Here is a 15,099-nt window from a genome sequence, read left to right as displayed (position 1 = left end):
CGGGCGAAAGCTCGGAGAGAGGTGTGATCAGCTTGGTTGCATGCATGAATATTTGTTGTTGATAAAATGGAAGAGAATAACAATATGAGGAGGAAGACAAGAGCCATTTTTTACCTAAGATATTGCTTACAGTAGCAAGCCTACATCTATATATATGGGAGCAACTAAAGGTAGCTATGCATGACGATTATTTTGTTTTCTAGTGATTATTTTTTGTTTCTATTTAGCTTTGAATTATTCAAACCCCTGTTTGAAGATAAATTATTCTGAAATGCAAGGACTCAATCGGTCATGACTTGTAAGGCCAAGATATTATTTTATGCAAAGACTCAAGTTTTGTTTTCTAGTTATTATTTTTTGTTTCCTTTTACCAATTTCAATATCAATTTATTATGTTCACAAAATTTCAAACGAGCTTAGATATTGCTTACAGTGATAGGTCTAGATATCTATATATATCTGGATATGTATATATATATATATATATATATATATATATATATATATATCTATATTCATGCAAAAGGATTTCTATTTTTTTTTTTAATGGGATTAGTTGTGAGACTCATTTCATATCAAATTTTAACGATTAGAACATATATTTCGTAAGTCGATTTGTAAATCATTCGTATAAATATTCAATTCAATTTGAAACCATTTGCTTATTAAATTATATGATAAAATTTCAGTATTTCTTAGAACATGATGTTCGTAATTTCTTTAAACTCAATTAGATGCCTTATATATTTTCAATTTGGCTCATATTTTGCAAAGATGATCTATGAGGTGCAAATTGAAAAATAAATGCTTAAAATCATTAAAGTTCGATATGGTATGAGCACCCTTCTTAAAGACTCTTATACATATAGGAGCAACCGATGGTATGCAGCCGTGTATGGTTGTTTTTTTTTTTTTTTTTTTTGTGTGGTGATTATTATTTTAATTTTTTTGCTTCGAATAATCGAATTATCCAAATCCCAATGTACGTTTGAAGAGAATTTGCAGGGCATGAAGGAAACCGCAGGCAAACTGCCAATCTGGGAAAAACAAACCATTTAGTGTGCATTTTCCAAGCTCTTGAATGCGACAAAGAAAGATTTTCAAACCCTTGAATGCGTCAAAGAAGGACTTTCAAACCCTTGAATTTTCCAGAGTGAATTTTCGAGAGGGGCTGCACATGAAAACAACTAAAGATTAAAAAGTTGTTACTCAACCAAAAAAAAAAAGTTATTAGCTCATTTGAAAATGCTTCTAAAATAGCTTAAAACACTTTTAGAAAAAATGTTATTGGGTTATAAAAGTACTTAAAGTGCTTCATGTAAGAAGCACTTATAGTTCAAGTGCTTCTTGTTGGAAGCAGTTCAAGTGCTTCTTATAGGAAATAGTTCAGGTGCTTCTTGTAGAAAGTATTTCAAGTGCTATTCCAAGATCTACTTGCATTTTTAGTAAAAATTAGTTCCGAAAGCATTTTTATCAAAAGCACTTTCAGCCATTTTAGAAGCACTTCGAAATGAGCATGTTTTGTCACTGTTATTATTTCCTACTTATAAGTGAGATGTTTTAAATTTGACTTGTGTAAATTGCAATTTCAATACCAACTTATTATGTTGGCCCCATTTCAATATCAGTACCAATTTATTCTATTCAAAAAATTTCAAACGAGCATAAAAGATAGGATAAAGTACAAAAAACTACCTCAACTATTAGTGTCACGACACTTTCATACCTCATCTTAGGAATTTGTGTCAATGTTATACCTTCCGTTAGCTTGGCCGTTTATTTCTCAGTTAAATGCTGATGTATCTTGATTTGGGACCCATTTTTTATTAAAAAAAGTATTAAAAACTAAAAAAAATCATTTAATATTTTTTAAATATTAAAATAATAAAGAAAAGTTATTTAAAAAAAAAAAAAAACAAAACATCACAACATCAGTTCGTCCCCTTCCCCCTTCTCTCTCTTCTCCCCTTCTTCATCTTCTTCCCCCTTTCTGCAACTGCAACCTAGAAAAAAAGAAGAGGAAAAAAAAAAAAAAACCAATTTGTTTTCCCCACTCCCCACCCCCTCTTCTCCCTGCACCCACTCTCCGCACCCAACCTGCCCACCTTCGCACCCACCCTCTGCACCCAACCTCACACCCATTACCTGCAACCGAAAAAAAAAAAAAAAACCCCAGATCCCGTTGAGGTGGAATCGAGAAACCTTCACCAGGCCGATTTCGAAGGTTGAGAACCTGGGCGCGGAAAAAATGGGGAGGAATGGGTGTGGAGGGAAGAGGGTGGGTGCGGGTGGGACAGATGAACTGGGTTTTTTTTTTTTTTCCTTCGTTCTCTCCTCTTCTTCTTCCTCCTTCTTCTTTCTCGGTTGTAGGAAGATGGGGAAGAGAGAGGAGGGAGGGATGAAATGAGAGGTTTATTTTTTATTTTTCTATGTACTTTTTAATATTATTTTAATACTTAAATAATATTAAATGATTTTTTTTTTTAATAATATTTTATTAATTTTTTAATAAAAAAGGGGTCCCGGATCAAGCCACGTCAGCATGTAACTGAGAAATAAACGGCCAAACTAACAGAAGGTATAACATTGACACAATTTCTAAAGATGATGTATGACATTGTCAATTTTAAAAGATGAGGTATGAAAGTATCGTGACACCAATAGTTAAGGTAGTTTTTTGTACTTTACCCTAAAAGATATTATCACATTGCAAACTGCCAAACGGAGAAAATTGGCAAATAACCACAACCACACATTAATGTACGTTTTCCAAACCCTTGAAATGAGCAGTGACTTTTGGGCACAATAGATTTGAACTCTTTTGGGCACAATAGATTTGAACTCCCTCTCATTCCAGTAATTACAGGCTCGTTTGGAAGTGTATTTCAAACAACTAATTTTAATGTAAATATTTTTGAAACCAATACTTAATAAAAATGTTTTTGAAACCAATACTTAAAAAATTTCATTCGCCTCCACAAGCCGTTACTCCAGGAAATAAAGGTGCAGTATTCGGTAACCAGCTGGAAACATAATTAATTCCCTTAACCATTCGGCTTATAGGTCGAAGCTTAAGGAAACTAGGAAAGAGGGGGGGGGGGGGCAATGTTTGGGCCTCAATTTACATTTTCAACCGAGTTAATGTTTGGGCTGAGTTTATTGATGTCAGCCCAGTGGTGGTGTGTTGATTGCCCAGTGGTGTAGTGCTGATGGTCCAATGGTGCAGTTCTGATGGCCTAATGGTGCAATGCTGACAAATTGAAATATTATAAAAATTATACCATTTAGTAGACTTGACTGTCACAAAATTCACCTTTATAAATAGAAGTGCTTTTACAACGTAGAAACCCCTCTCAATTCAACAAACAACTTAAAACGCTCAAAGCAAAAAAACATTGCTCTATGCGAAACCCTTCTCACAACCTTTAAAAAAATATTAATTATCTTAACCCTTTTATCAACACATTTTCAATTTGGATAATTAAACAACACTGTTGACAACTGGCAACATCTTCAATTTGGACTAACAACACTGCATCTGGTTGGTTGATTATCTATACAAGTCTCGGTTGGCAAAGAGTTTTCAATTCTTTTGCCTAAAAAGGTCACTTCATTAGCTCCCGCACGAAGTAAGTTATTCTATGATCAGTTACTCCCAGGTGCACTTCATAGTTCGGTATTTAGACGACCGAACTACGTTCACCATAAAGACATCTGTTTCCAATTAGTATCTTTGCCCATACAGCCTAATATCCATTCGGTGCACTTATATTATCACGAATATAGTTGAAGCAGCCGAACATGGTGCAAAAGACCTTGAACTTCGCAATGAATTAAGAAACTTTGTCTTCAGGTTCTAGAACCCTAGGCCGAGAGGTGTTCTTTCCTCGGAAGTAATCACTCAAGTGCAGAAGTCAGCAACAGATTTGACACCACCACCACCACATCTATTCTACTTGCCCAACTGAGCTCAATCCCGAGTTGGCATGCTCGCATTCACAAAAAGAACATAATTAGCTCAATAGTTCTTTGGTCTGTGCACGACTTAAGCTTTGTAATTTTTAATGTCAACAATATGATATATTAGCTAAAAAGAAATAGAATTTGCAGGTAAGAATTCTTTTATTTGGATGGGTACCATACCAAGGGTGAACATTATATGATTCCAGAAGATTTGAGAGACACCGTCATTAAATATGATAGTTTTCGAAGGTCAGTGGAAAACCAAATCACCAAGGTGTTTTTAATGGGACTCAAAAATATTGACGATGAGAAATGGGTTAAACACAAGATTATCAACCCGCATTCCATTTAGAGAAGATTAAGGTATTCCCCTCTTGCCAACATGCGTTTAAGTGTCTTAAGTTTTGATCTTTCTTCTGCAAATCTTAATAATTTCTGGTTTTTCCTTTTTGTTTGTCTTGTTTGCCGCAGGGAATGTACCGATATTTCACCAATGTTGTAGAGAATTTATTGATACACGCGCGGGAGATCTTGGTGGCCAAAGAGGGTTCATATGAGATAGATGTGTGTTCTTCACTTGAGAGATGTTAAGTGATACGATTTCTCGAGCTGCATTTGGAAGTAGCTATAAGGAGGGAAAGAAAGTATTCGAACTACTAAAAGAACAAACGCAAGTTTATGCAATAGGTGTAACAAGTGTTTATATCCCAGGATGGAGGTAAATTTTAAACTTTTTGTTACTGGAAAAAGAAAAGAAAAAAAAAAGTTACAACCATTGATTGAAGAAGGTGCTTCAATAATATTTTGGTGACGTTTTTCCTTAGAAGCTGCAAGCCACCGTGATCTTACATAGAGTAGGCAAAGGCTCTCTCTCTCCGTGACGGCGCAACCCTAGGTGGGTTGACCTAAGGTCACGCTCGCGCTCCGGAGCGGCCTCCCCGACGTTCCTCGAGTTCTCGTTCCTGGAGCGGCCTCCCAGACTTTCCTTTGTTTCTCGTTCCTCAGCATCCGCGGCCTTCTCAGCTATCTCCGATCGATCGCCGAGCCCGATTCCACCATCAACCTCCTCTCGCTGACGCAACCGCTCCTCGAGCTTCAAGTCTGTTCAGTGATCTGCTCCACCGCGGCTTCCGAGTCTGATCCCACCTGCAATCTCTTCTATCAGACGCAACCGTTCCTCGACCTTCAAGCTTTTGCAGTGATCTGCTCCACCGCGGCTTCCGCTAATTCCGCCATCTGAGATCTGATTCGTACTGATACTGCCGATTGAACAGTGAACACAGTTATTGTTGTAGCCTCGTGAGTGCCTTCTGCGGTGGCGAATCTTGGTCCTAATTTTATTTTCTCTGCTCCTGGTCTACCGGGTAGCAGAGAAAAACCTGAATCGATTGGTATGAAACGATTTCGTACCGACAACCAGCTTGAGCGAGAGGTGTCCACGATGGATCCTGCGTCCACCTCTCCTCTGGAACCACTCCCAAAAATGGACTTCAAGGCCAAATTGATGGGTCTTGTAGATGCTAACCCACGGATGGAAGGGTTTCCAGGTGAGGAGACTGACCAATTTAAAATTGGAGATGGGGATTTTGAAACCTATGAGGAAACACTTGGACCTTGCATAAAGTTCACTGATTCTGTCAAGTCTCGACTACTTCGTCCATGGCGAAATGCCATTATTATCAAGATCATGGGTAAGTCTCATACTCACAATTTCGTCCTTGGCCGTTTACAACAACGGTGGAGCACGATACAAGGGCGTTTCTCGCTAATCGATTTGGAAAATAATTTCTTTATTGTGAAATTTGTTCTAGAAAGTGATATGAAGAATATTTTGTGCGGAGGACCTTGGATTATTGCAGGACAATATTTGGTTATGCAAAAATGGAGAGCTGGGTTTGACCCTCATAGTGAGTCGATCAACCGTATGGCTGTCTGGGTGAGAATTGTTGGGCTACACGTTGAGTGGTTCAATCCGGAAGCCATGAAAAGAATTGGGGACCTCATTGGCACAACTCTTCGTGTAGATGCGCACACTGCCTCACAAGTTAGAGGTAAATATGCTAGAGTTTGTGTTGAATTGGACTTAACAAAGTCCCTAATTGCTAATGTCAAAGTTGAAAACTGTTGGTATGTTGTGGAGTATGAGGGTCTTCACCTTGTTTGTTTCAACTGTGGTTGCTATGGTCATCGTTGTGAACAATGTCCTTCTTTGATTAGGAAACAAGCTACAATTCCTGTTCCAGATGCAGAGACCATCCAACCTATGGATGAGGGGTCAGTTCAAGATCAAGTTAGGAGCTCAAATAGTGGTAAATCAGAGAAGAGTTGCCTTACTGAGGCTGGGAAGGATATGAAGATTCATGATTCTGCCTTGATTGGGCCCTGGAGTATTGTGACATATAATCGTCGGACCAAGCCAACCAATAATTATGAGTTGGGCCAAAATGCCAGGAAATTGAGTAATTTTGGCTCAAGATTCTGTCCCCTACATTTAGAGGATGTTGATCCGAATACTATTGATAAAGCTAAGTCTGTACATGGCAAGGAACATTTATTGGAGAATACCATGGGATTTGAAAAGAAGAAACAAACAAGAGGCAGACCTAGGAAGGCTCTAGAGGACAGCTCTAACAAGGAGAAAGGAGGCTCTAGTGGTTTTAGTATGGGGGCGGCTAGTGCCAAATTAAATCTTGGAAACACCTCGTCCCCGAAGCCAAAATCCTCTCTGAGGAAAACCAATGCCAAGTCTAAGATTGCCACAAATTCTTCCAACGGCGTACAAGTTGATGGCATGGACATTCAAGAAAGTGAGTTGGGGGGCTTTAACTTTAATGTTGCTGATCATCAAGCTGCCAATGACGCAGCAGACAAAAGTACTCAAATTTATGGGCATGAACCGCCGGATATTGATAAAAATGTTACGGATATGTCGGTTGGGAACTTGCTGGAGAATGGAAGACATGTTAATGATGGCTTTGTGTCTGTAGAGAGAGATAGGCTTCAAGAAGCCATGATTGATGTTCAAGCTGGTGTGGTGGGTGCCACCTCTATTCTGGTAGAGGCGCCAATATCCTCATCTTGATTGGGTCCATAACTCAGGTATTCCCTATCCTTATTGATTTTATGATGATTATGGTCTGGAATGTAAGAGGTGCTGGAGGGAAACCTTTCTCTGTTACTGCTAAAGATCTCGTCAGATTGAACAAAGTGAATATTTTTGCTATCTTGGAACCCAGGATCAGTGGGGAGAGGGCAATTGAAGTCATAAAAGGTTTGGGTTTTTCAAATTATTATGTTGTTGATGCCAATGGTTTCTCTGGTGGTGTTTGGCTTTTATGGAATAATGAGGTTGTGAAACTGACTGTTGTGGCTTGCTCCTCCCAAACAATCACAGCTGTTGTAATGGATGGACAGATTCAGTGGATGCTAACGGTGGTGTATGCCTCTCCTTGCCCCCGGGTGAGGAGTCACTTATGGCCTTATCTTGATGGTGTTTCTGTAGCTTCTAACTTGCCTTGGCTTATTGCAGGGGATTTCAATGAATTGATTCATAGTTCAGAGAAAAAGGGGGGTAGGCCTGTTAATAAAAATAGTGGTCTTGGTAGTTGGAGCTCTAGGAATAGCTTGGTGGACCTTGGGTTCATTGGTGCTAAATTTACTTGGAGCAAGAAAAATGAGCATGGTGAAATCGTCTGGGAAAGACTTGATAGAGGCCTTTGCAACATAGCTTGGAGACACCTCTTCTCTGAGGCATATGTTAGACATCTTGCCAAAGTGAAATCTGATCATTGCCCCTTGCTTATTAGCCTTCATTCCAAGCATATTCCTAACCCTGATTTGAAAGCTTTCAGATTCCAAGCTATGTGGATGCTTCACCCGGATTTTGAATCCTTTGTTAATGATACTTGGAGTAGTGTTCAAGGTGATGCTAGTTGCAAAACTACCATTCTTTCTTCTGAGCTTCAAAGTTGGAATCACAATGTCTTTGGATGTATTTTTCAAAAGAAAAGAAGGCTCTTAGCTCGTATATGCGGAATCCAAAAGGCTCTTTGCATTTGCCATGTGCCGTATCTGTTTGATTTAGAAAAACAGCTCACCAATGAGTATAGTACTATCCTTGAGCAAGAAGAACTCTTTTGGCTTCAAAAATCAAGAAATACTTGGCTTAGGGAGGGAGATAAAAATACCAAGTTCTTCCATCTCTCTGCGGTGGTGCGAAGAAGGAAAAATAAACTTGAAGGCCTCAATAATTCTGAAGGAGTGCGGACAGATGATAAAGAGAATTTAAAGTCGATTGTTGTCAACTATTTCAAAGATCTCTTCTCCTTTCGCATAACGACGTCAACTATGGAGAATCTGCCTCACATGTTCCCGTGTCTTATTGGTGAAGATTTACTTGTTCTAAATGGGGATGTCACCGATGATGAGATTAAAGCTTGTATGTTTGCTATTGGTGGGCTCAAAGCACCTGGACCTGATGGTATCCCTGCTAGATTCTATCAAAAATTTTGGCATCTCTGTGGCAAGGATGTTTGTGATATGGTTAAGGTTTGTTTCAATACAGCTCAACTCCCTGACAACATTAATAACACCTTCATCTCGTTGATTCCTAAGGTTGATAACCCTACAAGCATGACACAGTTGAGGCCTATCAGTCTGTGTTCTACGCTCTACAAGGTCATCTCTAAAATTTTGGTGGGTAAATTGAGGCCGTTTCTCCATAAACTTGTTAGCCCAACTCAAGTGAGCTTCGTCCCGGGTAGGCAAATTATTGATAATGTCATTGTTGCTCAAGAAATCCTCCATAAGTACAGAAACACCAAAGGTAAAAAAGGGTTCATTGCTTGGAAAATTGATCTTTCCAAAGCTTATGATCGTCTTCAGTGGAGTTTTATTAGAGAAGTTCTATGGGAGATTGGGCTAAGAGGGAAAATTTTGGAACTCATCATGCAATGCGTTACCACAGTCAATTACCAAGCCATTGTTAATGGTGAGCTCACTGATTCTTTCTCCCCTCAATGTGGAATCAGACAGGGAGATCCTCTTTCTCCCTATTTATTTGTGCTTTGCATGGAAAAACTATCTCATATCATTAATGGTTGCATCACTACTAAGAAATGGAAGCCAGTTAAGCTATCTAGCAATGGGCCTCCTGTCTCTCATCTCTTTTTTGCAGATGATCTTATTTTGTTTGCGGAAGCCTCCTCAACTCAAGCCAGATTACTGAAGGATTGTCTTGATATTTTTTGTGCCGTGTCTGGTCAACAGGTGAATTTTGATAAATCTTGTATTTACTGCTCTCCTAATATCTCTCGAAGTAAGGCTATTGAAATTGCCAACATCTGTGGTTCTCCTTTCACTTCTGATCTAGGACACTACTTGGGTGTTCCGTTACTGCATTCTAGAGTCAATAAAGAGACGTATGGAAACATTGTGGAAAAAGTTCAACGACGACTTTCTGCGTGGAAGAACAATACTCTCTCTATGGCAGGTAGGCTTGTCTACCTACAATCAGTTGCCTCAGCTATTCCAATCTACTCAATGCAATCTACTCGCCTCCCAGTTTCCATATGTGATAAACTTGATAAGTTGAACAGGAATTTCTTATGGCGTCACACTGAGGATAATTCCAAGGTTCACCTTGTTAAGTGGGAGACAGTATCCACGCCTAAATTTATGGGTGGTTTAGGCTTGAAAGATACTCATTTTATGAACCAAGCCCTCCTTGCTAAAACTGGTTGGAAACTTATGCAAAGAGACCCGGGCCTTTGGGCTCAAGTTTTGAAAGGAAAATATCTCAAACACTACGACATGGTGGGTGCTTGCTCTGCTAAGTTCACTAATTGTTCTCATACTTGGCGTGGAATCCTCTTTGGTGCCCAAATCCTCCCTAATGGTATGAGATGGAGAGTCGGAACTGGAAACCAAATTCATTTTTGGACAGACAACTGGCTTGAGAGTGGCGTTCTTGAAAATTTTGCTACCATCCCTCTTTCAGCTGACATGCTTGAATGGACTGTTGAAGACTTTCTTACTGATGATGGTTGGAATGTAGACTTGTTATATTCATGCCTTCCTCCTGATATTGTGGAACATATTTTCAGTTTACATGTTGGAACTGCGAATCATAGGGATGATAAGGTAATTTGGAGCCTCACTAAATCTGGAACCTTCTCCGTGAAAACTGCTTATCTCTCTCTCTTTGGCGATGATGATATCATTCCTTGGAATTGGAATTTCATTTGGAAACTCAAGCTCCCACCCAAATTAGTGACTTTTCTTTGGACTATCGGCCATGGGAAAATTCTCACCAATGTGCAGAGAGCTAGAAGAGGATTTACTAATAACCCGTGTTGCCCAATCTGCCCTAATATTGAGGAATCAATGGATCATATTTTCATGTCTTGTAGGCATTCCCCTTCCTTTTGGAACGGTGTTGGAATCCCTTCTGAAGTTGCCCATTCCTTTGCTCTTGATTTCCAGAGTTGGATGGCCATAAACCTTAGGTCACATTGTTCTACCATTCATGGGTTACCCTGGAATCTAATCTTTGCTTCAACTCTCTGGTATTGCTGGAAAGGGAGGAACAATCTTGTCTTCAATGAGGGTCAACAACCGCCTGTCTCACCCCAGAAGTTCATTTTTCAATTTGCAAGGGATTGGTATAATGCCAACAAGTGCTCTTCTAGTAAGCCTCCTAGACAAATCATCTCAATCCATTGGATCCACCCGCCAATTGGTAGATATAAAATCAATACAGATGGGAGTTGTAAGGACCCATTTAGGCACATAAGTGCTGGAGGTTTGATTCGCAATTCTGAAGGGGATTGGATTAAGGGATTTGCTGCTAATTTGGGCAGAGGAACCATCATGGAAGCTGAGCTTTGGGGTGTTTTCATGGGCCTTTCTATAGCTTGGGATGAGGGATGCAGGGATGTAATCCTTGAATGTGATTCCTGGGATGCTGTTATTTTGATCCAAAAACCTATTTTGGATTCGCACCCGCTCTACAACCTCATTATTGACTGCAAAGAAGCCATCGGAAAAAATTGGAGATGTGAAGTCACTCATATCTATAGAGAAATGAATGCCTCAGCTGATCACATGGCTGACTTGGGTCATGGTCTATCTCTTGGCCTTCATGTTTTTGTTTCTCCTCCTACCACTGCTAGCAATTGTCTAGTTTCTGACTCTATTGGCAGGGCCCTCCCTAGGGCTGTTCTTGTCTGATTTTTTTCTGTTTTGTTTGCCGGGCTTTGCCCTCCCTTGTACCAAAAAAAAAAAAAGAAGGTGCTTCAATTTTTGCAGTTTTCTACCAACCAAGATCAACAAGAGAATGAAGAGCGTTGACAAAGAAATAAGAGAGTTATCTAGGGTATCACAAACAAATGACAAGAAGCGATTAAGGCAGGTGAAGTCCCAAAAGATGATTTATTAGGTACACTGTTGGACTGCAACTCCAAAGAAATTAAGGAACATGGCAGGAACAACAAAGATATTATCGCATTGCAAACTGAGAAAATTGGCAAAAAAACCCATAACCGCACATTAATGCGTCAAAGAGAAATTTTCGGAGTTCGACTAGTGAAAGCAAAGTGAAAGGGACCTTGTTGTTCTTAGAGTAGATAACATTTTAGCTTGACTAATTTCCCCATGAACTATTGTAAGTGGCCAGTGCCACTACTAACGCCATGTTTCCGTACATTTCATCCAACCTAATGTCACATCCAAGAAGAGTAATATTTGAACAGTAAAATTTGCTCTTCACAATTTTGTTCTCCAACAAACTCTGCAAATTTTAATATATATTATATACTATAATACGAAACAAGTTGGCTCCACTTTTTTTTTTTTTTTTTTCTTTATTAGATTAATTAATGAGGATGGTAAGAAAATACACATTGAAGACTTGGTTTGAAACTTTCTAAATCTAGAGAGTGTAGTAGTAATACAAGTCGCAAATTTGAAGAATGAGTTTAGCAACTCTTTTGGGGCAAGGAAATCCTATGTGGCACTATATATTTAGCCTACAAAGACACATCTATTCATCTTCAAGTAACATTGCAAAATGTATATGCAGTTTGAGCTTACATTCATCTGTTCATTTTAAGTGATCAAACGCCCCAAAATCTGAACTTCATAATTCTCTCTTAAGGGTAAATTAAGAAACAAAAAATAGGGTCTTGATAAGGAAGGTAATACACGTTGCAAAGTACCATCTCGAGTACAGCTTTACTTCTTCACAAGTGGTCCTCTATCATAGTGATGGAGAAGAGTGTTGCCTTTGTTCTACGGTGTGGTTTTGAATCCTATCGACTTCCTAATCAAACATCTAATCAAACAAATCTAATCTAACACTTTACTTCTTCACTAACAGTTTTGTCTGCCACTCCTTTAAGTAAATCATCATCATCCCCCTTTATAGCGTGAGCTAAGTGGCATATTCCTGATGGTGAATCAAGAAGAGTAATCCACATATTAAATAGCTTATCATCGGATAAAAAAAAAATTTTAAAAATGAGTTTGTTCGATAATATCTTGATTTTAGTGTTTAGTTTTTATTGTTGTGCTAAAAATAGAGAGAAAATACATGAGAGAAATGTATGAAAATAGGTGCACAAAACGAACACTTAGAAAGTTGAAATTGAAACATGTACTATTTTAAGTTACATTTACATTCAAGATTTTGTTTTATGGAGAAACGGGTCCAAGTTAAATAACTCTTGGCACTGTGACTAAGTCTAGTTTTATACATTTAATACATCAAAAAATGATTAACCCATCACACATTCAACTTATCCAACTTTTTTTCTGGTCTGCCATTTCAACCTATCCAATCCACAATTCAACCAAATGGGCAGTCAAAATTACAAGAAATTAAACAATGGAGAGGGAAAGAAACATGATTTATACTCAATAATCAAGTACCCAAAAGTGGGATTTGTTCGCAGTACCTGAAGAACTTGAGCGACGAGTGAGATGAAAATTGTTAAGGGTCTAGTGGTAAGAGAGCTTGCTGCTTATCAGAGGAAGAGGATGGGACTGAGCAAAAGCCACAGCTGCCTTCGAACAAGCGACGCTGCTACAAAACTGGTGGCAGCCATGGCCCCCTGCACAAGGCCAAGTGTGTGTGATTTGATAGGAAAAATGTGTGCTTCTCGCTTTTGTTGGGCTTTGGGGTTCACAAATTTTAGCCAGTATTGTACTTGCACAGGCTGAGTGGAAGTTTTAAGGATATTTGGTTGAAATCAAATACATTGATAGCGATTATATAATAAGTTTATTCTCGATAGATGATAAAAAAATTACTACCAATCAGCTTTAATATTTAGCTTACACCATGGCAAAACATAAAGAATATATAACTATTGTCAATACTATTTGGACACACAAAACTGATTTTTTCTTACACTCTTTAATATAGGTGAGACCCATGTACAATGGTAGAGCTTACATGTTCATTATTAGAAAGTGTGTCAACAAGTATGTTAATTTTGTATCCGAATAGTTTTATTGTACTACTGTACATTGGAATAATCCTTACATCGTGATGAAAACAAAAGAAAAAAGAATTGAAAGAGTCATACTATTCGGATACACAAAATTAACACATTTGTGAACACACTCTCTAACATAGGTGTGGTCCACATAAAGTTGTAAGACTTACCTCTATTAGAGAGTGTCTCACCAAGTGTGTTAATTTTGCATATCCAAATAATTTTATTGCAAATAAAAAATATACAATAAAAAGTAGAATCTAGTCCCTAAGCCTTCTTTCCATCCTAGCCATGCACGCTGCCATCTTCACATAGAGCGAATCTTGTACATTATCAAGGAACTGAAAATAAGTGTACCTCCATGTTTTCTTAAGAACTAACGAACCACAAACTCCCCAAAATCCTACAATGAAACCTAGGGCTACAAAAATATAGAACCAAAGAAGCTCATCGTGTTCATTGTCTGCATCTTGGTTGACCGTTTTCTTATTATCCACATCAATTTCTCTGCACCCATTTGGAAGTGGAGCACCACAAAGTTTAGGGTTCCCCTCAAATGCAAAACCATTGAAGCTCACCCGTCGGTATTTGTCCTTGAAGACTATTGTATGAGACACTTAAAATTTCCAAGAAATTAAGGCTCATTATTAACCAGGGGATTTTTCCAGACAATTGATTCAAGGATAGGTTAAAAATCTCTAAATATTTTAGGTTAGATATTTGGTCGGGAATGTTGCCCAAGAAGTTGTTGTCGTCAAGATACAACTCACGAAGAAACTCCGATTGGCCGATCTCAATAGGTATACTACCACTAATGTTATTGATCCCTAGGTTTATCATTCTAGCAAAGTTAGATATTCTACGTGGCATAAAAATTGGATTTTCTCTTGTGGAGGCCAGGAAGGGAAGCTCGAATTCATAATCATCTACTTGAGATGCATTCATCATTAACATTGGTAATCTACAAATTTGTTTTGGGAATTCACTTGAAATTTGGTTGGATAATAGATTCACATAAAAGAGATTTGGAAGAGTCCCCAACCAACTTGGAATTGAATTTGTGATTTGATTATGACTCAGGTACAAGATCTCTAGATTCTTTAGGTTTGATAACCATCTAGGTATCTGACCAGTAAGCCCACATTCAACAAAACTCAAGACACGAAGGTTCTAAAATCCATGAAAATCAACCATGTCATCATCAGTTAGCATTGTCTCCTGGTCGAATGAACTAGAAATGAGGAGTGTCTGAAGACTTTTGCAACGCTTTAGTATCGTCATTGCCCATGTTATATTGGTCAACCGTACATCAAAAAGTGAGAGGATGACAAGGATTTCAATGAAAGAATCTCAGGATGTACTTGTCCTTTTAGATAAAAAAATTTCACTCAACCGAATTGCTTTAAGGGACCTGCATGAGTAAAGGTTTGTCGGCAAGATACCAGCGAAGTTATTCCCACCTAGGTCAAATTTGGTAAGGTGGCTGATTTTGGAGAAACTAGGCTTGGTGAGATCTCCTTCTAAGTAATTGAATCCTAAATGTTGTTCTACAAGGTTTGTCAATTCATCAAAGATGGGGGGCAAATTACCTTGTAAGTTGTTGAAATCAAGATTCATGAATTTCAACTTGGAGAGCTTC

General features: G+C 38.5%; 1 protein-coding gene across 1 annotated transcript; it reads left to right on the top strand.

Annotated features, from left to right (window-relative positions):
- Positions 1-7,095: 7,095 nt before the first annotated feature.
- On the top strand, positions 7,096-11,193 carry LOC137714548 (uncharacterized). The gene has a single exon (XM_068453742.1). The coding sequence runs from the start codon at positions 7,096-7,098 to the stop codon at positions 11,191-11,193; it is 4,098 nt and encodes a 1,365-aa protein (XP_068309843.1).
- Positions 11,194-15,099: the final 3,906 nt, after the last annotated feature.

Source organism: Pyrus communis, chromosome 14 (genome assembly GCF_963583255.1).
Source record: "Pyrus communis chromosome 14, drPyrComm1.1, whole genome shotgun sequence".
NCBI lineage: Eukaryota > Viridiplantae > Streptophyta > Magnoliopsida > Rosales > Rosaceae > Pyrus > Pyrus communis.
The sequence above is the reverse complement of the archived record's forward strand: the minus strand, read 5'-3'. Positions and strand labels throughout refer to the sequence as shown.

Excerpts from the sequence above, each read along its gene's own strand:
- LOC137714548 (XM_068453742.1), top strand. The coding sequence starts at position 7,096 with ATGGTCTGGAATGTAAGAGGTGCTGGAGGGAAACCTTTCTCTGTTACT.